The 24929-nt window shown below is 38.1% G+C and overlaps 1 protein-coding gene across 3 annotated transcripts in view; it reads left to right on the forward strand.

Moving 5' to 3' along the window:
* Kras (KRAS proto-oncogene, GTPase) overlaps positions 1 to 21184 on the forward strand; it is a 40861-nt gene extending 19677 nt beyond the window's left edge. Inside the window, exons 3-7 of one of the 3 annotated variants that reach the window (XM_048335269.1) lie at positions 6285 to 6463; positions 8056 to 8215; positions 15746 to 15861; position 16526; positions 20697 to 21184. In XM_048335269.1, coding sequence (XP_048191226.1) covers positions 6285 to 6463; positions 8056 to 8215; positions 15746 to 15861; position 16526; positions 20697 to 20813 — 573 coding nt within the window. In that variant the 3' untranslated portion in view covers positions 20814 to 21184. Of the gene's footprint in view, positions 1 to 6284; positions 6464 to 8055; positions 8216 to 15745; positions 15870 to 16525; positions 16527 to 20696 lie in introns of all 3 variants that reach the window. The other 2 variants (XM_048335268.1, XM_048335267.1) reach the window with 2 other exon arrangements.
* The last annotated feature ends 3745 nt before the right edge of the window (positions 21185 to 24929 follow it).

A 24929-nucleotide genomic window follows, 5' to 3' on the forward strand; every position in this document is an offset into this window, starting at 1 on the left:
CATAATTCATCATAATAGTACTACCACTGAGCATGGTGAATCTAGTTCTCTCCGTAATTCATTAATCCTGATGAACTTCCTGGTTCCTTAGTGATGGCCTAGGGGCCCTCTGTAGCCTGCTTGGACTTGATCTCTTTTAACACTTCTTCTTTTTTTTTTTTTTTTTTTGGCCAGTCCTGGGGCTTGAACTCAGGGCCTGGGCACTGACCCTGAATCACTTGAGCCACAACGCCACTTCCGGCTTTTTCTGTTTATGTGGTGCTGAAGAATTGAACCCAGGGCTTCATGCATACAAGACAAGAACTCTACTACCAAGCATATTCCCAGCCCCACCTCTTCTTTACTCATAATCCTTTTAAGTCAGATTTCATTGAACTCCTTGAGCCCACAAAAGCTGACCTGCACAGCTTATTGGAGATAAGAATCTCACTGGCTTTGAACCATGATTCTCAGATCTCAGCCGGAATAGCTAGGATTGCAGACATGAGCACCCGGCTACATACACTTTTTTCCCCACTATATTTAAATCCTTGGGAAACTCTCTTTAACAGTGTAGGCAGGCATGGGGAATGCACCCTGTATTCCTAATTCTTGAGAGGCTGAGGAACTTGAGACTCTTCCCTGGGCTGCCTAGCAAGAACTTTTCTCCATCGACAAGCAAATAATGGAAAATACACAGGTTGAATATACCAACTGTGACAGATTACAGGATTTTTTTGATATGGGGCTGTTTGTGCAGATTTTACCAATTGAACCTTATTCAAAATGCAAATGTTTTGGAGTTGAAGGCATTTCTGATTTTGGCTTAAGGATGTTCCAAATCTAAAGTGTATTAAGATCTTACTTAGCTTTTCAGTAGTAATTAGTCCCATGGTACAGCAGAGAGTGCAGTAGAAAAGTGGGAATATATTCATAAACCTGCTTTTAGTTTTCTTCTGCCCTAAATCTTTTTTTGTTATTCTAACATACCAGGCAATCAGACACATTTCTAGCTCCCTTTAAGAATGGTCTACGGTGTGGAACACTTTATTTTGCAACGGAGTCACGTAATCTTGTAGAAGAGTAACATAAACTACTTAGCATTAAGAAAGTAAAAATAAATGTTCCATTTTCCCCAGAGGTGAGCACTCAGACTACATAGCTCATTAAGAAAACTACAAACAATTGCCAATAAATCCACAAATACAACATGGGCTGAGGAGATGATCTAATGCTTTTGAAGAGATTCTCATAGTGTCATTGATTAAGTTAGGATTCATTAAGCTCTGATTACTGTAATTACTATTAATTAATACGATTCCCTTTAGTACAAGTTCATTAGTTTTAGAGGTTGCTGTGTGACAGTATATGTCTGCCCACACTCAGGTTACTGTCTGTTTTGGAAAACAAAGTTGAATACATTAACATGGATGTTCTGAATAAGTTAACAATATTATAATAAGTTGTTGTAGTCTTTGGATTAACCCTGAGTATTTAAACCTTAGCTTCCAAATGTACAGATGAGTTTCTGCTCCTCAGAACAATTAAAGGTGTGTAATCAACTGGGAAACAATTTTTTAAAAAATCATACCAAAAACTGGGTGCTGGGGCTGGGGATATAGCCTAGTGGCAAGAGTGCCTGCCTCGGATACACGAGGCCCTAGGTTCGATTCCCCAGCACCACATATACAGAAAACCGCCAGAAGCGGCGCTGTGGCTCAAGTGGCAGAGTGCTAGCCTTGAGCGGGAAGAAGCCAGGGACAGTGCTCAGGCCCGGAGTCTAAGGCCCAGGACTGGCCAAAAAAAAAAAAAAAAAAAAAAAACTGGGTGCTGGTGGCTCACATTTGTAATCCTAGTTACTCAGGAGGCTGAGATCTGAGGATCGCAGTTCAAAGCTAGACAGGGCAGGAAAGTCATCGAAAGTGGCACTGTGGCTCAACATGGTAGAACACTGGCCTTGAGCCGAAGAGCTCAGAGACAGTGCCCAGGCCCAGAGTTTAAGCCCTGGTGCCGACAATAAAATAAAATCATACCAAAGTCAATATAAAAAGATGCACATGACACAGAGGATGACAGTGTGAGGCTCTGATGTTAGTATTCCTCAAGGAAATTGCTATTAAAAACAGTAATAGTTTTTAATCTGTTGAACCCAGAGAAATTTAAAGAAAACTAAAAATATAAACTCCTTATTACAAGTAATGAATTAGGTATATGCTTAATGCTGTGTGGAAAAATAAAATAATGAAAATCAAGTGTGTACCAACTTGCTTTACCATATCTTTTTTGGATTTTTGAGACAGGGTCTCCCTCTGTGTACCCCAAGCTGGCTCCAAACTCATCACCCCCTTGCCTCAGTTCTTAGGTGTTGGGATTATGGGTATGTGCTATATTGCCTGGTTGCTTTGTCCTATCTTGACATTTTTACCATAGTTGGTTTAGCTTTTTCTTTCTCATTATGCAGTTCTTGTATGTGTATGTGAATGTATGTATGTATTTTGCACTTGCTTTACCACTTGAGCTCAGCTTCTCATCCATATCCATTTTGTTTCAGTTTTTTTGTTTTTGTTTTCAGGTAGGGTCATTTCTAGCTTTTCCCTGGGTTGGCCTTGCACCTCCCAGGTAGCTGGGATTAAGGGCATAACTCACAGCCCCGCTCAATATGCATATTTTAATACAGCTGAAAGAGCCAACAATTCTCCCTATTCAGCCCAAAGAGAGAGGTTCAGGGACAGCGCCCAGGCCCTGAGTTTGAGCTCCACACTGACAAAAAAAAAAAAAATACAGCTTCCTAATACTACTACCTACAAAATGAGATCTGATGTGATTTTCTCTCTCTACATTTTGAAATATTTTGGTAAATAATGTGCTAATTCTTTTTTTTTTTTTTTTTTTTTTTTGCCAGTCCTGATGCTTTGAACTAAGGGCCTGAGCACTGTCCCTGGCTTCTTTTTTCTCAATGATAGCACTCTGCCAACTTGAGCCACAGCGCCACTTCTGGCCTTTTCTATATATATATGGTGCTGAGGAATCGAACCCAGGGCTTCATGCATACAAGGCAAGCACTCTTGCCAGTAGGTCGTATTCCCAGCCCCTATGTTAATTCTTATACAACAGAATATACCAATGAACTCTTCTAAGCATAAAAATTATTTCATTATCAATAAAATTTACAATATCTTAAACTATTGCTTGTTTTTTATAAGAAAAGTCTGAAAAGAATTCTAAAATTCACAAAATAGTGAGATTGCAAAGTGATACATTTAAAAAGACATTGTGTGGGTCTTTCATGCAGTACTGTAACTGGTATAGAGTTATCTGTTACATTGGGTTTCTCTAACAATGCTAGTAGCAGATTGTTAGAGAAGTTTGCATTTTGTAGTGTTTGTATATATTGGCAATGGAATGGACTCTTATTCAGCAGACAGATTCTAATTAGTTACAGGTATACAGTGGTGAGCAACACACTGAGCCCTACCGTCCTGGAGCTTGCTTCCTTCATTGACTTAGCAACTATACAAGTAAGAATGTAGTTACAGAATACAGCCATGTGGCAGGCACCAGTGGCTCATGCCTGCCATCCCAACTACTCAAGAAGCTGAAATCTGGGGTTCATGGCTCAAAGCCAGCTCTGGGCAGGAAAGTCAGTGAGACTTTATCTCTAGTTTACTAGCAAAAACCTGGAAGTTGGGAGCTGTGGCTCAAGTGGTAGAGAGCCAAACATGAACAAAAAAAACTAAGGGAGAGCAAATAGGCTCTGAGTTCAAGACCCTATACTGGGACACACAAAAAAGAATAGTTGGGCTGGGAATGTGGCTTAGTGGTAGAGTGCTTGCCTAGCATGCATGAAGCCCTGGGTTCGATTCCTCAGTACCACATGCACAGAAAAGACACTTTAGGATACCATATTAAAAATATACTATACTATAAGGATCATTTTAAAAAGTAAGTAGTATTTCCTTAGCATCATTTAGCATAAGTGGCATTGTGTCAATGGCTATGGCCATTTGTATTGCTTTAGATAAATATTGCTGTAGATTTCCGGAAGGATTTGCCTCTTTATTGTATTAGAGACATCTTAATTCCATCTCCAATTCATTCTTGGAAGCAGAGCACATTTCATTTAGAAGTTTCATATTTTCAGTAAAAAGTAAAAAAGGAAATACTTTGGGAGTGAGGACATAAAGTTATTTATTTTCATTTATTATTGTATTGACTTTAAGTGACTTAATTTTGTGTTTATTTTCTAAGGAAACTAGAACAAAAGATAGCTTTTAGTTGAAGTACCTTATCGAAAAGTTTATTTGTAACTTTGAAAGTAATGGCTAACTTCAAATATAAAACCCTGATCATTTTCTTGTTTCATTTCTGTGCACATTTGTGTGCGTGCGTGGGTGTATGTGTGCTGGTCCTAGGACTGGAACTCAAGTCCTGAGCTCTATCCTTGAGCTTTTTCACTCAAGTCTGGCATTCTGCCGCTTGAACTGAAATTCTACTTATGGCTTTTTGGCAGTTAATTGGAGATAAAGAGCCTCAGGGACTTTCCTGTCTTGACTGGCTTCGAACTGGAATCTTCAGATCACAGCTTCCTGAGTAGCTAGGATTACAAGTCTGAGCCACTGGCACCTGGTCAATTCTTCCCTTCTTGAGGCCTATTCTGGCAGTATATAGGACATTTTCAGCAAAATACCATTCAAAATTTGGAGGAAAATGAAATTTTGATTTCTGTTGAAGTTACCTTTCGTGTGTGTGTGTGTGTGTGTGTGTGTGTCACTGTCACTGAATTACATTTCCAGTCCTATTTGCACAAATAAAGTTGGCTATTTGTGGTCTCTGTATCAGTGGCTCCTCAGAGTCTGCAGCTGAAGTGGGGGGGCCCATTGAGGCACAGTGTCTATCTGTGGCATTTTCTCAGGGTTTTCAGAACTAAATGAGGCCATTAGGAATCCCATGTGTTGACTATTCCTGTGCATATTCCTTTGACTAAACTAAAGTGGAAGCATGACCATTTACAAGTTGCTGTATTGTTCTTGTCATCTGACTCACCTTAGATAAAGAACCGGTAGTTATTTTTGTATAGATTTTTGTTACTGATATTGTACACTTGCATTTGTGCAATATCCATATAATAACATTTACAAATTTTGTGGCACAGTAGTGCAACATAAGATTTCCCACGTGGCTGTTCAGTGTACAGCTCAGAGCCCTAAGTGCATTTGCGTCATTGTATGGCCAATGTTGTGCTGTATGGTCATGACCACGGTCCACTTGCAAAACTTTCACCTCATCCCACAGTGAAGCCCCATTCCCCTCAAACAACTCCCCACTCCTCCTGCCCTCAGCTTCTGGGGGAACCTCTATTCTACATCTGTTTAATGAATTTTCCTAGTCCAGGTGTTTGATACATGGAATTTGTCTATTTGTGTCTGGCTTATGTTACTTAGCCATGTTTTCAAGATTTCATCTGTGGTGTGTGTGTGTGTGTGTGTGTGTGTGTGTGTGTGTGTGTGTGTGTGTGTGTGTTCCATTTTGCTTATCCATTCACTAGTTAATGGACATTGCTGTTGTTTCTAGATTTCAGCTCTGGTACCTAATGCTGCTGGAGAGGGGTACCATGCCTGCACAAGTACCTGCTTTTGTCTCTGGTTATATACATAGAAATTGGATGGCCAGGTCACGTGGTATTTTTTTTTTTTCTGGTTGTGGGTCTTGAACTCTGGGCCTGGGTGCTGTCCCTGAGCTCTTCAACTCAAGGCTAGTGTTCTACCACTTGAGCCACAGCTCCACTTCCGGTTTTCTGGTGGTTCATCAGAGATAAGAGTCTCATAGACTTTCCTGCCCGGGCTGGCTTTGACTCATGATCCTCGGGTCTCAGCCTGAGCCTCCTGAGTAGCTAGAATTACACGCATGAGCCACTGGTGCCTGGCTCACATGGTGATTCTTAATTCACTTTTCAGGAACTGCCAGACCAGTCTCATATTGGCCATACTCACGATCACACACACACACAATCATACTTGTTTTTCTTTTGTGTAACAGTGGCCATCTCATGGGTACTGGATGGTGTTGTTGTTGTTTTTAATTTTATTTTATTGTCAAGGTGATATACAGAGGGGTTATAATTACATATGTGTACATTCCTTGTCTTAACATTGTTACCCCCTTCTCTAGATGGTGTATCATAGTTTGCATTTCCCTAATGAATGCTGACCAGTTCATGTGTTCATGTGTGTATTGGAGAATCACCTATTCAAGTTCTTAACTAAAGGCACACTGTAATAACCCAGCCTGTGTTTCTCCCTTCCCAGGATTCCTACAGGAAACAAGTAGTAATTGATGGAGAAACCTGTCTCCTGGACATTCTCGACACAGCAGGTCAAGAAGAATACAGTGCAATGAGGGACCAGTACATGAGGACTGGGGAGGGCTTTCTGTGTGTATTTGCCATAAATAATACTAAGTCATTTGAAGATATTCACCATTATAGGTGGGTTTACATTGAATTAAGATGTAATTGTAGCCCCTTGATGATTGATTCTTCGCTAAGTACCATATCCCTGTGAGATCAAAGGTAGATGAGTGAAAATTACTTTTGGTCTCCTTTTACAAGGGAAGTCCTTGAAGATGAGAGTCCCGGTCAGCATGAGTAGTAATGAGGCCCAGACTCAGAGGTAGGGACTTGAGTCTGCTGGGCTCCAGAGATCTAGGAATTCTTAACTATTCTAGAGGATCTAAGACTTTTCTTAGATCCATTGTAAAAATACAAACCATAAACAGATATGAAAAGGTAGCTTGAGTTGCTACCACTCAAATGATTTAAAACGTATAATGTAGGATTGCTTGGATTGAATTAAACAATAATGGCGATAGGTACAGAGAGAGGGAAAGAGAGAGAATTTGAATGTTGTAAAAAGAAGTTAGTGTTTTTTTAAAAGAATGATGAATCTGCATAAGAATGGCTACCTACATAATAGTGTATCAAACATACTTGTTTCTTTGGGAGTATACAGTTTTCATGAAACTGCATGTTGAGCAAATATTCCGTGTTAACCCACTTAATGTTATATTTAAGAATATTTATGTTAGCACGTTTAGTCTACTACTGGAGAAATCAGGGTGGAGGGAGGGTAGTAGTTGTAGTGTTGGTGTGGGGTATATATCGTGAAAATGTGTTTAACTTCTCCAAATCTTTTCAGTGAGTGGAAGAACTGGAAATTTGGACCACTTTTAACTGCTGTCTACTGTGTTCTCAAATGATATCTTGGAAATTCATGGCTAATTTGGCCCCAAATTTGTATACTGAAAAGTAGCAAAATACAGAAAGAATTAACAGAATAAACTGTAGTCACTTCATTGTTGGTCTTCTAAAAATCAGTCTTTCCAGCTGCCCTTACCTTGTTCTGAGACAAAAGAGTAGTTCTTTATACCGCAGTAAGGTCTGAAAAGATTAGATGAAAAACTACAGAAATAAACAGTTCATATGTTTTCAGTACCTCTTAGTAGAGTAGTAACTGCTATAATTGTTCTGGTAATTAATGTATTACTATGCCTGATGTATAAATTAAACTTTATCATTAGTGTGTGGTGGATAGTTTGGTGCTGTCTGTGATGTCAAGTATCCGCTTGGGTTTTAGACTGTCTGTCCTTCCTGTGAGGCAGAGTTACTGAAATGTGACAGTTACAAGACTACTGTTAATTTACATCTTGGTGAAGATAATTTGTGTATATGTGCATTTTTACCACATCAATGTATATGTCTAAGATTATGTTCTTTTTTTAAAAAAAAACTTAGGTTTAGCATTTTGGTCTAGAATTTTTCAGAGTTTTCTCTTATCTTTGTTATCTACCTACATAGAAACTTTTTAGATAGTAGTATTACTTTGATACATATTTGATCTTTAAGGGGTAAGGAAAGATTTTGATTAAGATAGACGGGAAAAATAACAGAGAGAAACAGCAGGGGAAATTTGTAGGCTAGGAAGAAGGGATTCTATGGGAACCATCATTGCACCCAGTTTTCTAAGGCAGAAGTATTTCTTTGTTACTAATGCCTCTGTTGCAACTTTGTTTTTTCCCCAGAGAACAAATTAAAAGAGTCAAAGACTCGGAAGATGTACCTATGGTCCTAGTAGGAAATAAATGTGATTTGCCTTCTAGAACAGTAGACACGAAGCAGGCTCAGGATTTAGCAAGAAGTTATGGAATTCCTTTCATTGAGACCTCAGCAAAGACAAGACAGGTGAGTAAAACGAGATTATCGCAAAGCGTATCGGTGACGAGACACACTCTCATGGAGTCCTGTTTGGGCCGAAGGACCCAGAACATTAGTGGCCACACCTGACAATCATGCCTGCTGGCACATATTAAATCACGTGATGTAATTGAGAATTTCCCTCCTCGCTGAACTAGATAGTAAAACAATGTTACTTGGTAAATATTCTCTTTCTTGAGAGGCTGGTGCTTCTTAATCTAGTGTACATAGTCCTTTTGATCTTGTTTTCTTTCTTCTTTTGGATAAGGAGTAATTGAGACAGTCTGGATATGGAGTCCAAGCTGGTCTTGAACCCTTCATTCTCTTGTGTCAGCCTTCTCAATCCACAATGCTGGGTATTTGCTTTTCACAGTGAAAATTATTTACCTCTGGGCACATCTTAGAAATACAGGATTCAAGAAATGTAGACTCCTTTTTCAATTAAATGCTAAAAACAGTAGCACAGATTTTGAGTTTCTATTTTATAAGTACTGTCAAGAGTGGTAGTAGAAGAATTTCACTTTGGCAGAATTTTTTTTTTGATGATATATTTATTTTGGAGAAAGTTCTCACACTTTAAAAAGGAATGCTTAGATATTCATTTACTGTATTGTTCCTACAAAAATGAATGTCACATGAAGCCTGACTTTTGTTTCAAAACTGGTCTTCATTTTAAAAGTGACTTCTTTAGGTAAAATATGGTAATTTCAGTTGGTATCATTAGTCTCGGTACAAAATAAGAATCTATCATTGTTTCAGGAATTCTAGGAAGGAATATGTAAAGATATGATGGCATACAACTTCCACATATTTAGCAACTTGTCAGTTTATGACTCATAAGTTGGTTTGTAGGTTTTTCTGTTTGCTCCCCTTAAATGACTTTGTATAAAATATAACTTCTGGTACATTTTTAAAATGCTAAACAACTAATCACATATTACCTGTATAAAAACAGGCATTCTAGCTAGAAGTTGTATCGGATTTTATAAACTGAACTTTAGAAAGACTATTCGGCGCCTGTAAATGTCTGACTTCCCTAGCAATCATATGTACCTCTTTTTAGTTAAACAAGCTCTGTAAACATGAAAAGAAAGCAGTTCTGTTTGAAGTCTTCATCTTGAGATGAAAAACTGAACTTTGTATGTTGACTGTCATATACTACAGTCAGTTTCAGTGATCCCTCATTCACAAGCTCAAGGAAGGTTTAGCAGGCATTACCTAAGTGTTATAGCCTAGGTTCCCAAGGACTGCAAAGACTGTTTTTTTTTTCATTTTCTTTACTTTTTTTTTTTTTTTTTAATTTTTGTTGCCAGTCCTTGGGCTTGAACTCAGGGCCTGGGCACTGTCCCTGAGCTTTTCTGCTCAAGGCTAGCCCTCTACTACCTGAGCCACAGCACCATTTTTCACTTTTTCTGAGTAGATTATTGTGGATAGTCTCATAGACTTTCCTGCCCAAGCTGGCTTCAAACTGCAATCCTCAGATCTCAGCCTCCTGAGTAAGGATTACAGACGTGAGCTGACTGGTGCCTGGCTCTTTCATTTGCTTTTTACTGATTTTTCTCTGACTGTTTTTCTCAGGAGCGAAAGAACTCATGAAACTTGATTATATTTGTAACTTCTCTGCTTACATGAAACAAAAAATCAGAAAACTAAATTGTATTGAAAACATTTGCAAACCTACTAGCTAGATTCTGCCATGAAATTTTTTTCCACTTGTATTATTGATGACTTTAAAAGATAGGCTTTAGATTGGTGAGCTTTTTACTTTTTTTTTTTTTTTTTTTTGCCAGTCCTGGGCTTGGACTCAGGGCCTGAGCACTGTCCCTGGCTTCTCTTTGCTCAAGGCTAGCACTCTGCCACCTGAGCCACGGCGCCCCTTCTGGCCGTTTTCCATATATGTGGTGCTGGGGAATCGAACCAAGAGCTTCATGTGTAGGAGGCAAGCACTCTTGCCACTAGGCCATATTCCCAGCCCACATTTTTTTAATTTATTTTTTTTTGCCAGTCCTGGGGCTTGAACTCATGACCTGGGCACTGTCCTGAGGTTTTGCTCAAAGCTAGCACTCTACCACTTGAGCCACAGTGCCACTTCTGGCCTTATCTGTGTATAGGGTTCTGAGGAATCGAACCCAGGACTTCATGCATGCTAGGCAAGCACTCTACCACTAAGCCACCTTCCCGGTCCTAGTGATCATTTTAATTGACACTTTACAAGGCACATGTGAGATGACTCCAGATAAAGGGTTAGGGGAATGGAGTCTCTCAGACTCATAGCAGATGCATCAGCTGGGCCCAGGGGAACTGGAGCTGAAAGGCATCATGGGTGACTACACTAAGGATCCCTGCTGGGGTGTCCCTCTCCCCCTGGGCTGGCACTAACCAGGTGCTCTTCCTGGCTGGCTGGTTGACTACCCCCAAAGTGCTGAATGATTGCTGCTCGATGTTGGTGATTTTATGTATGGCAACATCCACCATTGGTTAGAAACTGCCTGCTTTCCTAGATTTAGACTGGTTGGTAGCCTTGAGTTTCTCAGAATTTCATTTTGTATTTTGAAGGTATATGATTCACTTGAATTGCTTCACAGCATTTATGTGGGTTTATTAATATGTAGAGGATAAGATAAAAGCACTTAAAGAATATGTGACTATTTTTCATTTTTGTTGTTTTATTGATGGTTTTAAGTAAATATGTTCCTAAGCTGTAATTTGGATATTTAATTTCTCTATGATTTAAGTGGGCTTGTTGATTCGCTTAGAAAATAATTTGGTTTGAAACATTCATTATCCTTGAGGTTGATTTGATAATTGTATATTTGGAAGATTCTAAAGAGCTATTCAAAATGACCTTAATAGAAGTTGTAACAAGTCTTTTTAAAATAAGTTTTATAAGTCTAGTTTTTGTAAAGTTTGAAGCCCTAGCCCCTGCCTTTTGCAGAATCCTGTTACTCATGTTATTTGCGTATTTTTATTGTAGTCCACTAGCAATTTCTTACATGCTCAGATTGTAGTCTTGTACCAGACCCTAAGATAGAAACACCAACAAATTAAGGTTAATAGGAACTGAAAGTTAATTCAGAAGTTCTCATAGATAGAAATAGAAATCCAGGGATGGTAAGTTTTTCTTATGGAGGGCCAGATAATCCAACATGGTTTCTATTAAATGGTGACTTTTCCCCCTCCTTTAAAAATGCCAAACTCACTCTTGGCTTGTGTGTGGTAGTGCAAAATAGTCTGTGGCTATATTGATCCCTCCAGATAACTTATAACACAATAGTTCAGGCAGGACTTTGAACTTAAAATGTGCATATTTTGTGAAAAGGAAACAAATGCTCTTCTAATACTTTTAAAGATTCTTAGTAAGGATTGTAGATTACATATATAATCTATATTATGTGTGTATATATAACAATAAAATAAAATATAGTTATACATATAGCTATTAATAGTCATTTTCACCCTTCATCTGAAAGGAAATGAGTTCGGTTTTGCCAGTATGCAGTGTGTAGTCCCTGTGCTCATGCCTCTGAAATAAAAAAAAATAGGGACTGCTTGGCAAAGCCATTAGTGAAAGCTTACCATAGGTTATTTAATGAACTATGCAAAAGGACAGACTTCCTCAGAAGCCATAATGCTGTTTATTAGTTGTGTGCATGAGTCATCGTTTGAACTTGAACTTTTGTGAGATTTGAGCACCTTCTGTATACCATAGTGGGCGCCTAGAGAGGAGGGGTATTGCACTTGTCAAGGTTGCTTGAGAAAGTTAGGATGCCATGTGAGTTTTCATTGTTTCTCCATTTCCTCTACCCATGAAGGCTGATCTAATTCATCTTTCTGTAGTTAGGATATTTAATGTGTTATTTCCTTGCAAGCATGTTGCAAGGATTTTGTAGGTTCAGCAGAAATACTTGATAAAGTGAAATCCCTTAATGAAGGCCAAGACAGGATGATCCAGAATATTCTCCACTAACATTCCCTCCTCTGTAGGGGTCCTTTGTACCCTTGTTCTTGTGGTGTGTTTTGTGTTGACAACATCATCAAACCTTTTATTCAAAAAGAAATGATATAATTAGACTGTTTTTTGTACATATTTTCATTGCTTAGAATTTCTTAGGCATTTAGAGTGCATATATATGTTATGAAGCTATGTCCTATTGTGTGCTAATCAAGAACTTAAGCATCTTGTTACAATGGATATTAAGTATGTTTCACTTTATTGTAACAATTATTTACAATTGTTGGAATATGTATCCAATATTGTTTTCCATGCTGTATCCCATTTTGTGATTTTTTAATTAAGAACCAGCACCAGGGCAGGACAAACAAGACTGACCTGTTGTTGTCATGTCAGGAGGACTTTGAAATTGTTACCTGAATAATAACTAACTTAAGTCTTTTAAAAGGATGGTAAATGACTGTGCTTTAAAAATCCAGTTTGGATTTCATACAGTGTGCTAATCAGTCCAAATCAGTGGGGCGGGAGGCCGTCTCTTCTTTGTGATTCTTGCTTCCTGGTCTCTCTCTGCATTGCTAATAATAAAATCATACATTCCAATATTGGTGATGGGGGTGCTCACTGAAAACACAGACACACCCAAACTGATTTTAGAAGTAAGTTGCAATCAGAATCTGCTCCCACCAATTTAGTAGGCTGGTCACTACTTGCACTTGCCCCCAGCATGTGAAGGCTGAATAAAGGTTTAGATCCCTGAAATTGTTCAGAAAATATGAGCTTTTGCCTGGTTTGTCTCTACAAGAGGATGAGAAAGTAATTGAGATCATTATTCCCTTAGTTTTCAAAAAGGGAATTATATTTGAAAATACCAAGTGACAGCAGCCTGGACTGGACTCAGCAAGGCATTATCTCAGAAAACACAAAAGAAAATTTCAAATACATATTTTTCTTAAGGATAAAAGAATAAAAATAACCTTTTTCTCTTAAACATTAATGATAAATCTATGAAAAAGTCTAGGTATAAAACCAATATTGAATGATTTTTAAAAAGAGCCAAAGATTTTTATTTGTGGTTGTCTCACTTAGCCAGTAGTTGATTAAATTTATTCCATCAAAATTAAGATAAAGCTGGGCATTAAGGCTCACACCTGTCATCCTGGCTACTCATGAGGCGATCTAAGGATTGCTGTTCACAGCCAGCCAGGACAGGAAAATCCCATGAGACTCTTATCTCCAATGTGCCACCAGAAAACCGGAAGTAGAGCTGAAGCTCAAAGTAGTAGAGCGTTGGCCTTGAGCAAAAGGGCTCAGGGGCAGTGCCCAAGGTCCTGAATTCAAGCCCCACAACTGACCCCCCCCCAAAAAAAAAACAATTAAGATAAATGTTTTCTTGCCAGTAATGATTTGCTACTTCATTATTGGAAACAAATATATCATTTGGTATATTAGAACCTTGAGGTATACATTTTAATATTTAATGTATTTACATATCTGCTTCTTAACTGAAATCTAATTTTATGGATTTTAAAGTTGCAATTTAAAGGTAACACTTGCTGGATTCAGCCAGAGCAGTGCTCTTTCTCTTACAATGTGTAAAAATTTTAGCGTACTCCAAAGAATTGAAGTCGTAGCACTAAGGCAGTATATGGATACACACAGATGACTGCAAAAAATAAGCCCTGGTTGTGGATGCTCTTGTATGTGCTAGCAGTGGCTGTTTCTCTGTCTGGATTTTTAAAAAGTCAGATGTTTGCTATTTCTTAGCTTTTTAAAGTGCTGGGTTCATTTTGTCAGAATTAATTCAAAGGAAACTTTTCTTTGACCACTCACCAACATATGCCACTTCTTCAAGTGAACAGTTCATTCTTCAAATACAAAAGGAACAAAATAAGCCCAAAATAAAATTTAAAAACCAGCAGAAATAAAGATATGCCAGCTTTCCTAAATGTTTCCGTCTTTTAGAAGAATGAACACAAATATTCTGTCTTTTAAAAAATTTTTATTGGTGGTGTTTAGTTCTGGGGCTTGAACTCAGACCTGAACATTGTCACTAAGCAAAGTTCAAGGTGGGTGGGTGCTCTATGCCTTGAGCCACAGCTCCACATTTAGCTTTTTTGATGATTAATTGGATATAAGAGTCTCATAGGCTTTCTTGCCCATACTGGCTTTTGAACCTCAATCCTCAGGTTTCAGTCTCCTGAGAAGCTAGGATTACAAGCATGAGCCACCGGCGCCCTGCTAACATTCTGCCTTTGACACTAACTTGCGTGTCTCTTTTAGATGGAAGCTTCTACTTTGACGGCATGTTTTTCTGAACAGATTAGTTATGCATCCTCTCTGACCTTCAGGGTAATTTTCTGGGCTTGAAATATGAAAATCTTCATCCACATAATGGCTATGTACACCTTTTGTTATCATGGCCTATAAGCAAATCCCTTTAGAATATTTAAATTGAAATATAAGGAACAAAGCCAGTAGAGTTTGAACAGTGTTCTTCTGCAAGTTATTTATTCATTTTGTGCTGGTCCGGGACTTGAACTCAGGGCACTGATGCAGAGTTTTTTGCTCAAGGCTAGCACTCTACCACTTGAGCCACAGTGCCACTTTGGCTTTTTCTGTATATGTGGTGCTGAGGAATCGAACCCAGGGCTTCATATATATGAGGCAAACACTTTACCACTAGATCATATTCCCACTCCTAGGCTGGCTTTGAACTGTGACCCTCATCTCAGCCTCCCCAGTAGCTAGGGAAACAGGTGTGAGCAACCAGTACCTGCAAGGCATTTTTAACACTTGCAGCAAAGATACAGCTTGGTTTCTGTTTTATATTTACCTACTGATATTTTAATATTTTGGTAAACAGCCCTTCATTAATATTCACAAAAGCCTGTCACCTCTCCCAGAAATAGACTGAAAATGTCTAACTGAAGATTGGGAAGACTTGGAAAAAAAATTATTTTAAGCGAAGCAAGCCAGAACCCCAAAGAAACATAGGCTGTATGTTTTCCCTCATTTGTAATAACTAGACTATGTCTAGGATAGTCTTAGCAGAGGATCACAATAGCTCAATAGTTATGTGCATATGAATATAAAAAAGGATGCTTATCAAAATGAAGTAAAAAAAAATTGGATGACAGGGCTGTCTCCTGATACGTGTTTTGTTTTAACAAAAGCTTTATACCCTATTGTACTGCGTTGAGTTAGGAAATGGGATAGCAACACAGAAAATTTGTTTTCCTTGACTCAAACATTTCAACCTAATTTTAACTGAGCCTTCTCATTCCACCACTAGTAAACTAAAATGCTTGTGTAAACAGACACTAATAATTTTTCATAATCTCATTCCTAATTAAATTCTTTTGCAACTCCTAAACTGACTTTTATAAGAACAAACCAGGTTCTAGCCCATATTTTAAAACTGCATCCTCAATGGTATGCAGTCTCATTTCTAAGAAAAAATAAATTGAAACAAAGCTCATAATCTCAGACTCCTTGCTCATGGCTGCCCTAGTAAATTACTCTTCCCAAGCAAACAGTCTTTAAAGAAGTTGTGTTTTACAATGCAGAGAGTGGAGGATGCTTTTTATACATTGGTGAGAGAGATCCGACAGTACAGATTGAAAAAACTCAGCAAAGAAGAAGAGACTCCTGGCTGTGTGAAAATTAAAAAATGCGTAATAATGTAATCTGGTAAGTTCAGCATATGACTTGGGGCAGAAAGCAAGATGTCTTTCCAAAGTAATAAAGTAGCAACCACATTGAACTATTTTTTAGTATGGTGTTCTAATTTGAAATATGAAAAGAAACCATTATTTCCATAATGGATATATTTATTTTGATTGTGATGAGTAGTATTATCATTGGGACTGTTTTTTGTTTGTTTTTTCATTCTTGATGATAACTTTATTTTTTTTTTAATTTTTATTGTCAGACTGATGTACAGAGAGGTTACAGTTTCATAAGTTAGGCATTGGATACATTTCTTGTACTGTTTGTTACCTCCTCCCTCCTTTCCCTCTCCCCCCATAAGTTGTTCAGTTGATTTACACGAGACAGTTTTGCAAGTATTGCGTTTGTAGTCGTTTGTCTTTTGATCCTGTGTCTCTCAATTTTGGTATTCCCTTTCAGTTTCCTAGTTCTAATACCAGTATACACGGTTTCCAATGTACTCAGATAAGATACAGATATACTGCAGGTACAACCACAGAAAGGGGATACAAGAGGATCATCAACAATAGAAGCTACGGTTTCACATCGCATGTTGAAAGTCATTACAACAATGATCTAACAGTCGTTTCCATAACATGGAGTTCATTTCACTTAGCATCATCTTCTGTGTTCATAAGGGTATAGCTATTGGGCTCTTGTGATCCTCTGCTGTGACTAGCCTAAAACTGTGCTAATTATTCCCAATAAGGGAGACCATAGAGTCCATGTTTCTTTGGGTCTAGCTCACTTCACTTAGTATAACTTTTTCCAAGTCCTTCCATTTCCTTACAAATGGGGCAATGTCATTCTTTCTGATAGAGGCATAAAATTCCATTGTGTATATGTACCACATTTTCCTGATCCATTCGTCTACTGAGGGGCATCTGGGTTGGCATTGGGACTGTTTGGATGACCATAGTAAACTAACCTATGTTTGCCATGAGCTCAAATGATACAGTCTGAAGCTAGATACACACTGCCTTTTTTCTTTTTCTAAGAGCAGTTAGAGTCTAGTTTAAAGAAATCAGCTTTTGAATCTTTATAAAAGAAAAACTAAAGAATGTTGTAGAATGTTCTGGAATGGTCCAGAAGGTGGGAAAGGCCTCTCTTACAATGTATTCTTTCTTTTTGGAAAGTGTATAAACAAAATAACTGTTGTCCCCCTGTATTCTCTAACTCAGTTGTCACAACTGCTCTTCTATCCATGTGAACACCGAAGGTGTTTCAGGATAACCACGTCACCCTTGCTTCTCGCACCTTCTAGAAGCAGCCTGAATTTCTACCCTGCTACATGCTACGTCTTATCCCATCACTTGTTCAGGTCTCTCTGATTTCCTGCTGGCTCTTTCTCTTCCCACCCGTTGTGTTTTGTCTGTGACCACTCTCATTCACTGGACATGCAGAGGTACTTGGAAGAAATCACTGATTTGTTGTGCCCTGAAGTCTAGCAGCCTATAGCTAATCAAACACCACCTTCCTGCCTGCCATCTTGCCTGAATTTTGTTGTAACATAAACAGACTCAGTGCTTCCTCCTCCTCTTGAATGTGTGCCCTGCCCCTGGCTGTATTTAAAGTCATGTTCGCCCACTTCTCTTGTCCATCCTTTCAGAATCTGCAGGCCTGGCACTTCTAGTGCATTTCAAGTATGCCAGTTTTAAAGATCAATGGCTTCCTATGTTACACGGAAGTAACCTTTTGTGTTTTGTTCTTATAGTAGCAGTAGTATCTTAGGAAAACCATATTTTTATTTCTTGCCTGCCACGTGTGGTTCTTGGCGCACACCAGCATTCAGTTCTGTCTAGACCAGCAAGTGTTTCATTCATTAGGTGACAGAAAATTCATATCAAAGCTTGAATTTTTGCCCTGAATTATTGTTGCATGATAGAACATTCTTTGAGGACATGAAATTAGAAACAAGTGGGACATCATTTATCATAACTAAATAATAACTACTAACAAAACTAAATAATGAAACTAAAAGTTGATTTGGTGACTTTTAGGTCTGAAATAATTAATTTAACCCCCACCCCACCCACCCTCAAAGTAGACCTATTTCTAAGACTTACAGAATACTAATCTATTAGCTCAGAATAAACAGCATTCCTGGAATTTTTGCGATGTACCAGTTCACTATTTTTCAGTATCATTATGTAAGGCAACACTTTAAAAGGTGTGGCAAAATCTAACATTACAGAACAATTTGAAAATGTAACACTTTTGCAAAACAGTATCATGGCTAAATTAAGCAACGGTTTTAATTCTTCCTTTCCCTATTGTCTCACTAGGATTTCTAAAGACATAACTATTTGAAATAAAGTTTTATTCTTAATTTATATTCAAAACAAAGGCAGGAGGTGTCCTGGTAGTTCATGCCTGTAATCCTAGCTGCTCAGGAGACAAGCATCTGAGAATTGTGATTTTTAAGCCAGGTCATGCACGAAAGTCCATGAAATTTTTATTGCCAGTTAACTTCCAAAAAGCTGGAAGTGGAGCTGTGGCACAAGGGCAGCTATCTAGTCTTGAACAAAAAAGCTCAGTGACAGTGCACAGGCCCCGAGTTCAAATCCTAGGCATGCACACACATGAAAAAGCAGAACATATTCTAAGGTTCTAATTTGTATAGTTCTCACAGTGCATAGAGTGTGACAATTATCAAAATCCTTGCTTTTTAAGTGACCCAGATAGCACTCAGATATAAACAAAAAATGTACTTACTTGCTAACAAAAATACCCTTTTTACATTTTGTTAGCTAGTGATAATGTATACACATCAGTTTTTCACAATCCTGAAGGGGATGCACTTAAGTAATTGCTAGCATGCTAATTTTGTCTTTGCTGTGAGCATATGGAGAATGATTATTTGCCCCAGGAGAAAAAGGAAGTCGTTGGCCTACGTAAGCAAATGGTGACATTTCCCCATCAGTGAAATTATCTAAGGCAGCAAGTTCAGTACAAGCCGTTCTAACACTTCTGATTCCCAACTGTCAAGTGCTAGTGAGTTAGACATTTTAGTTCCGTTATTTGAAATTCTGCCTTCCCTGTGTGGAAGGCAGTATAAGGAGATGAGTGAATAAACCCTGTTGGCATTGCTGAAACGACCTCCCCTTCCACAGAATCCCCTTCTGTGTTTGTGTCAGCAGCGATTTCCACAAGTGAGAGAAGCCGGCCATCACCATCCTGTGCTATATGTGTTCAAGGACTGCCTGTGCTTCTCTTAATTTTGAAATAATTATGTTGAAGATCTTAGTCATAATCAGCCAGGAACCTGATCATGTACAATTTTAAATTACTTTCAATATAACATTTACTCATAGGCTTAATATTTAAGTACATGTTATTATATGTATACAATTTAGCCCTTTCAACATAGTTACTACAATTGGTAACAAAAACACAAAACCTCAGTATTTATCTTATTTTGTTGTTGTTCCTGGGGCATGAACTCGGGGCCTGGGTGCTGTCCCTGAGCTTTTGCTCACATTGCTAGCATCCTCTACCACTTGAGCCAACAGCTCTACTTGGTTGTTGTTTTTTAATTAGCATCTATTACTTGTAGGGGAGTTTATTGTGACATGTCTGGGTACGTGACCCGTCCCTGTCATCACTCTTCCCCATCTCCCGCTTCAGCTTCACAAACAAGCTTCATTGGTCCATTTTCACTTGGGTACATGAAGTATTTTGATCCCAAACCCTGTGTATTTCCATTTTGTTCACTCTCTGACAAATCTCTTGTCCCTTTAGCCCTCTGAAACAGTTACCTTCATTTATATGGTGTTGTGTTGAGTACTTGGTCCCAAGTCGCCCTCTAGTGTCTAGGCTTGGAAGCATTAAGTATTCTTTTTGTAGTTTGTAGTAGATTGAACCGACTTTAAAATAAGAGGATCCTATTTTTCAGGGTGTTTGCGTTTTTTGTTTGTTTGTTTTTTTGTGGGTTTTTTTGCTTTTATTTACGTTTAGTTTGCTTTTCAAACATGGGACATGAGAAGAGTTGACATAGGGGTCTTGTGTATTGAAGGCCCCCACCACAACTTATCTGTAGGCTGCCACTTTTAGAATGCTACTTTTCACATTGTGGACTGGTAAACTCTGCCTTAGAGTCATTTTCTGACTTAAGTACCTTGCTTGATCACAAATAGATGCAGGCTTCAATGGGCAGATATTGAAGATCAGCATTTATCTGGCTGATTTTGAAAACAATAATAAGGTATAGAGAAACTAAAATACAAAGGGAATCTCTCCCAACACCCATTTGGGGATGATTGATACTTACTGAGCTCATTTCTCCATAAGTCAGAGACATTTGTTTTTTTTCAAAGTAATATCCTTTGTTGGGGTCACTTTAAACCTCTTTGTTAAAAGTTTGGAAATGAAGGACATTATTTGAAAACAAAACCATGTGTGGGTTCTGTTTATTTCTTGGTAAATCAGAGGAGGCATAAAACTAAACATATTTTTACTGTGAGGACTTCTAAAACTTCTTTCATCTAAAGTTAAGAAACACGCACTGTAGGCAGGCATTTGGAGTTTGGTGACTGAGGTTTGCCAATATGGAAAAATTAGTACCCAATTAATTTCTCCTAGGAGAAAAGTCTTTGTGAAGCTTGTATGCCATTGTGGGCTGTTGTTATTCCGGGCCACTGTTATTGGCCTGTTGTGAATGTCACCGTTCCTGTTGAATGAATCCTAAAAGCGATCATCTTGTTTCCTGAAGAGAAACTGCCCCATTCTTTCTCAGTGTTAATGTTTTTACTAGCAATCAATCCTCTGCTGCCATAGTGCTCAATATCTTACTTTGTTTTTTAATTTCAGGGTGTGGACGATGCTTTCTATACGTTAGTTCGAGAAATCCGAAAACATAAAGAAAAAATGAGCAAAGATGGGAAAAAGAAGAAAAAGAAGTCAAAGACAAAGTGTATAATTATGTAAATACAGTTTATACTTTTTTCTTAAGGCATACTTAAGTAAAAGTGGTAATTTTTGTACATTACACTAAATTATTAGCATTTGTTTTAGCATTACCTAATTTTTTTCCTGTCCCATGCAAACTGTTAGCTTTTATCTTACATGCTTATTTTAAAAATGACAGTGGAAACTTTTTCCTCTAAGTGCCAGTATTCCCTGAGTTTTGGTTTTTGAACTAGCAATGCCTGTGAAAAAAATACTGAACACCTGAGATTTCTGCCTCAGGTTTTGGTGCATGCAGCCGATTTTTTCCCTAATTTTCTTAATAATGGTGAGCCTGGGTGTGAAACAGCAAGCTCTGGAATCATCCCCTCTCCTGTTTCAATCTAGTCACCTCAATGGATTCATTAGTCATTACAGCTCCAATTAAGCCCATATATAGTTTGTTTGTTCTGAAACAGTGACGGATCACAGATTGATGGGCTTCCTTTGGGCTCTTCCAGTGTCCCTCCATCTTGTCCTATCGTTTTTTTCATCCTACTGCTATTAGTTGTGGTCACTCTCCCAAAGATATATTTTTTATAAAAAGGGGGGAAAATGGGGGAAAAAAGACCATTGGCTTTCTACATTAGATAATTACTGTAAGACATCTCTTAGCTTTTCTTGATGAGGCAGACTCAGTACAAAAATAAGGATCCTAGCACCCATTGGGGGAATGCATCCCACACTACTCAGATTTTTATAGTGATCCAAAACAGTTTTAACAAGAACAAAAAAAATTCTAATGGGAATTAAATGTAGTCCGTGTGTGTGTCTCCTCCCCCCGCCCCGTGTCAAATTGCTCTGTCTTATTAGCCCATTAGTCTGTCATCTTTGAAAATAATTTGAATTTTTGTAATGGTATTGAAGATGGATTGAGCCAGTTATGGAGGAACAAGGGATGAAGAGGCCCAGGTTTCGAGGCCAAGCCTCAGGGAGTCCCTGTGTTCCGTTGAGGTTTCACAGTGCAGCTGACTCATCTCTACTCGCCTCCATGTCATGCTTTAGTTGGTCAAATGTGAACCAGCAGGGAGACAGCCCTTGGATAACTCAACAAGATGAAGTCTCATTGTTTGGTGGTCCTACCAAAAAATTAAGAGCCTCACTTCTTTGGTTTTTTTTTCTTAATAGAAGTTCAAAACAAAACTTTGAAATATAAGCTTAGAAGTTTGGGTGGAGGGCTGGGATGTGGCTCAGTGGCAAAGTGCTTGCCTAGCAACTGCAATGTCCTGGGTTGGATCCCCAGTACCAAAAAAAAAATAAAAGTTTGGGTGGAAAGTACAAAGGATACTTTTTTTCTTTTCAATGATGAAGTAAGTTTCAGACTCTTACGTCTGGCTACATTAACATTTCATCCATATTTAATATATCTAATGCTTTAAAAAATAAGATTAATGAAAACAATTATTTCAATGAATTTCAAGCACTACTATCAAAATATTTGCAGCGAAATGGAAACTACTGGACTCAGAGGAAGTGATTTTGATTTTAGTTATGTCTGACTTTGGGCAAATCACTATCCACTTCAGATCATCTCCAAGGCACTCACTTTACATGATTTATATGCAGTTTACATACAGACCCACTTATATGTCAAGCTCAGCACAATCTGTAATTTTTTACCTTTATGATCATCTTCAGTGTTTGTTTCCTGGTCAAAATTGTGCAAGAGGTGAAGTTTATATGTGAATATTCATTCCAGTTTTGGATTGCCTCCTATAGACTGTCATTTTGCTTGCCTGGTCTGTTTTTCCACGCACTCGGTGTAGCTTAAGATTTTCCATTTCCCCCACCTCCAGTTTTATTGCTGCTATGGAATTCAACATACAAGGTTGCTCAAGGGTACATCACAATTGCCCTATGTCTTACTTCCTCAGAGGCTAAAATAATCTGATACCATAATGAGGTTCAAACTCATAAGTTATTTTTTTGGGTGGTTGCTGTTGCAGTTTAACCTTGACTCTTTAAAACTTCATCTCTGCTGTCTGATCCACTGCTAAGGAAGGGACTTTCAAAGTAGTTTTCAAAGAGACCCTTATCAATAAAATTTAGTAAAAGGTGGTGGTGAAATCTGTATCTAGGACTTAGTCCTGAATTTTAAAAATGATACATTCCATTGTATAAGTCAAACTCTTACAAGGAAACTTCAAAAGGTTTGGGGGGGGGGGGGCTGGTGGTTGAGCCCACAGCCTCATATATGCTAGGCATATGCAATCTCCATTTCCCAGTCCTGTCGTAATTGTTGGGCTGATTCCAGTACAACTCTAAGCTACTTTATAGAAAAGGAGTAAAGTTTCCCTAATAGTTTAGTTTTTCTCTCAAGTAAGTAACTAGGACTTTAGGATCTTTAGGTAGGCATGAAGTTTGGCATCGTAACCTCTTGTCTTTCTATACGAGGTCATATACACCCGAGGATTGCAGTTGTGTAATGTACATTTCAGACTCTTGAATTTTTTTATGTTGCTGAGCAATTTTTTTATGTAGTGGTAATTATGATGTGCATTTTGACTCATGTTAACCTTCTGATAACAAAAGGTTTTAGTAGAATGTTCAAAGGGGAAAGTCCTAGACATACACACTGTCACCCAATTACTACAGCCTTAAAGTCAATGAGAAATTGAAAAACTCCTGATGGCATACATAGTCTTAGGCATTCACGTGGGGGTGGGGATATAGAGGCATATATAGTATCATTTGAGTGAATATTCTCAATTAGGAACTTTAACTCTATTAACTGAGTCACACTGCATAGCAATTTAGAACCTAATTTCCATAGGTTATCAAAACTTTGGCCACCATTGCACAATTTTGTCCTAAGATTCATAGCTTTGTGAGGCATGTTGAATTAGTTTGTACCAGTTCATCTCATTTATATTCCAGTGAGATTTTATTTTCCTGTTGTTTGGGGGCAGGCAATAAACATTATCTGTAATCATTTCCATTGGACAAAATGCATTCATTATGTAATAATGTTTTGAAAACCTAGCAGTGACCTCAAAATTGAATTTATATCTAATAGCTTCTGTATTAATATTGAATAGCATGTATTCTGCATTGGGAAATGAGTAGAATACAACTGGTACCTGGAAAATTCTGTCAAAAATGAAAATGATTTTTCTAAAGAGAGGCATTATTTCTTAAAGAATAGTCATAACTAGATGAAGATCTGCATCATAGTTTGAAGTGCCTGTGTGGGTGGTAGGCATTTAGATGAATTTAGAAAACAAACAATCTGCAGAAAACATTCACTTCAGAAGCCTCCCTCTCCCATAGAGCTCAATGGGTTACACATTTGATCTGGAAGTTTCCAAATCCACTGTCTTGTGTTTTCATGTTGAAAATACTTTTGCATTTTTCCTTTTGAGTGCCAATTTCTTACTAGTACTATTTCTTAATGTAACATGTTTACCTGGGATGTATTTTAACTATTTTTGTATAGTGTAAACTGATACATGCACATTTTGTACATTGTGCTTTTTTTTTGTGGGACATATGCAGTGTGATCCAGTCTTTTCCATCATTTGGTTGCTCTGACCTAGGAATATTGGTCATATCAAACATTAAATTTTAAAATGACCATTCTTTTAATTAACTTTTAAATGTTTATAGGAGTATGTGCTGTGAAGTGATCTGAAATTTGTCATTTTTGTCATGAACTGTACTGCTCCTAATTATTGTAATGTAATAAAAATAGTTATGGTGACTATAACAGTGTCTTATTTCCTTCTTTAAAAACTCACTCTTTAATTTTATCCTCCTGGGGTGTTGAAACTCTAACCCAGGGCCTTGTGTGGTAGGCATGCACTCTGCCCCTAAGCTATACCCCCAGCCCTGATTGGTTCTTGAGGAAAACTGAGATGAAAGAGCCGGGCATGGGTGGCTCACGCCTATAATCCTAGCTACTAAGGAGGCTGAAATCTGAGGATCTAGTTCCTGGTTCAAAGCCACAGGAATGTCTGTAAGCCTCTTATCTCCAATAAACTACTCAGAAAAAGCTGGAGGTGGAACTATGGCTCAAGTGGTAAAGCACACGGACAGTGCCCAGGTCCTGATTTCAAGCCCCAGGAACGGCAAAAAAGAAAAGATCTTATAAAGTAGACA

The sequence above is a fragment of the Perognathus longimembris genome, chromosome 27 (assembly GCF_023159225.1).
Source record: "Perognathus longimembris pacificus isolate PPM17 chromosome 27, ASM2315922v1, whole genome shotgun sequence".
NCBI lineage: Eukaryota > Metazoa > Chordata > Mammalia > Rodentia > Heteromyidae > Perognathus > Perognathus longimembris.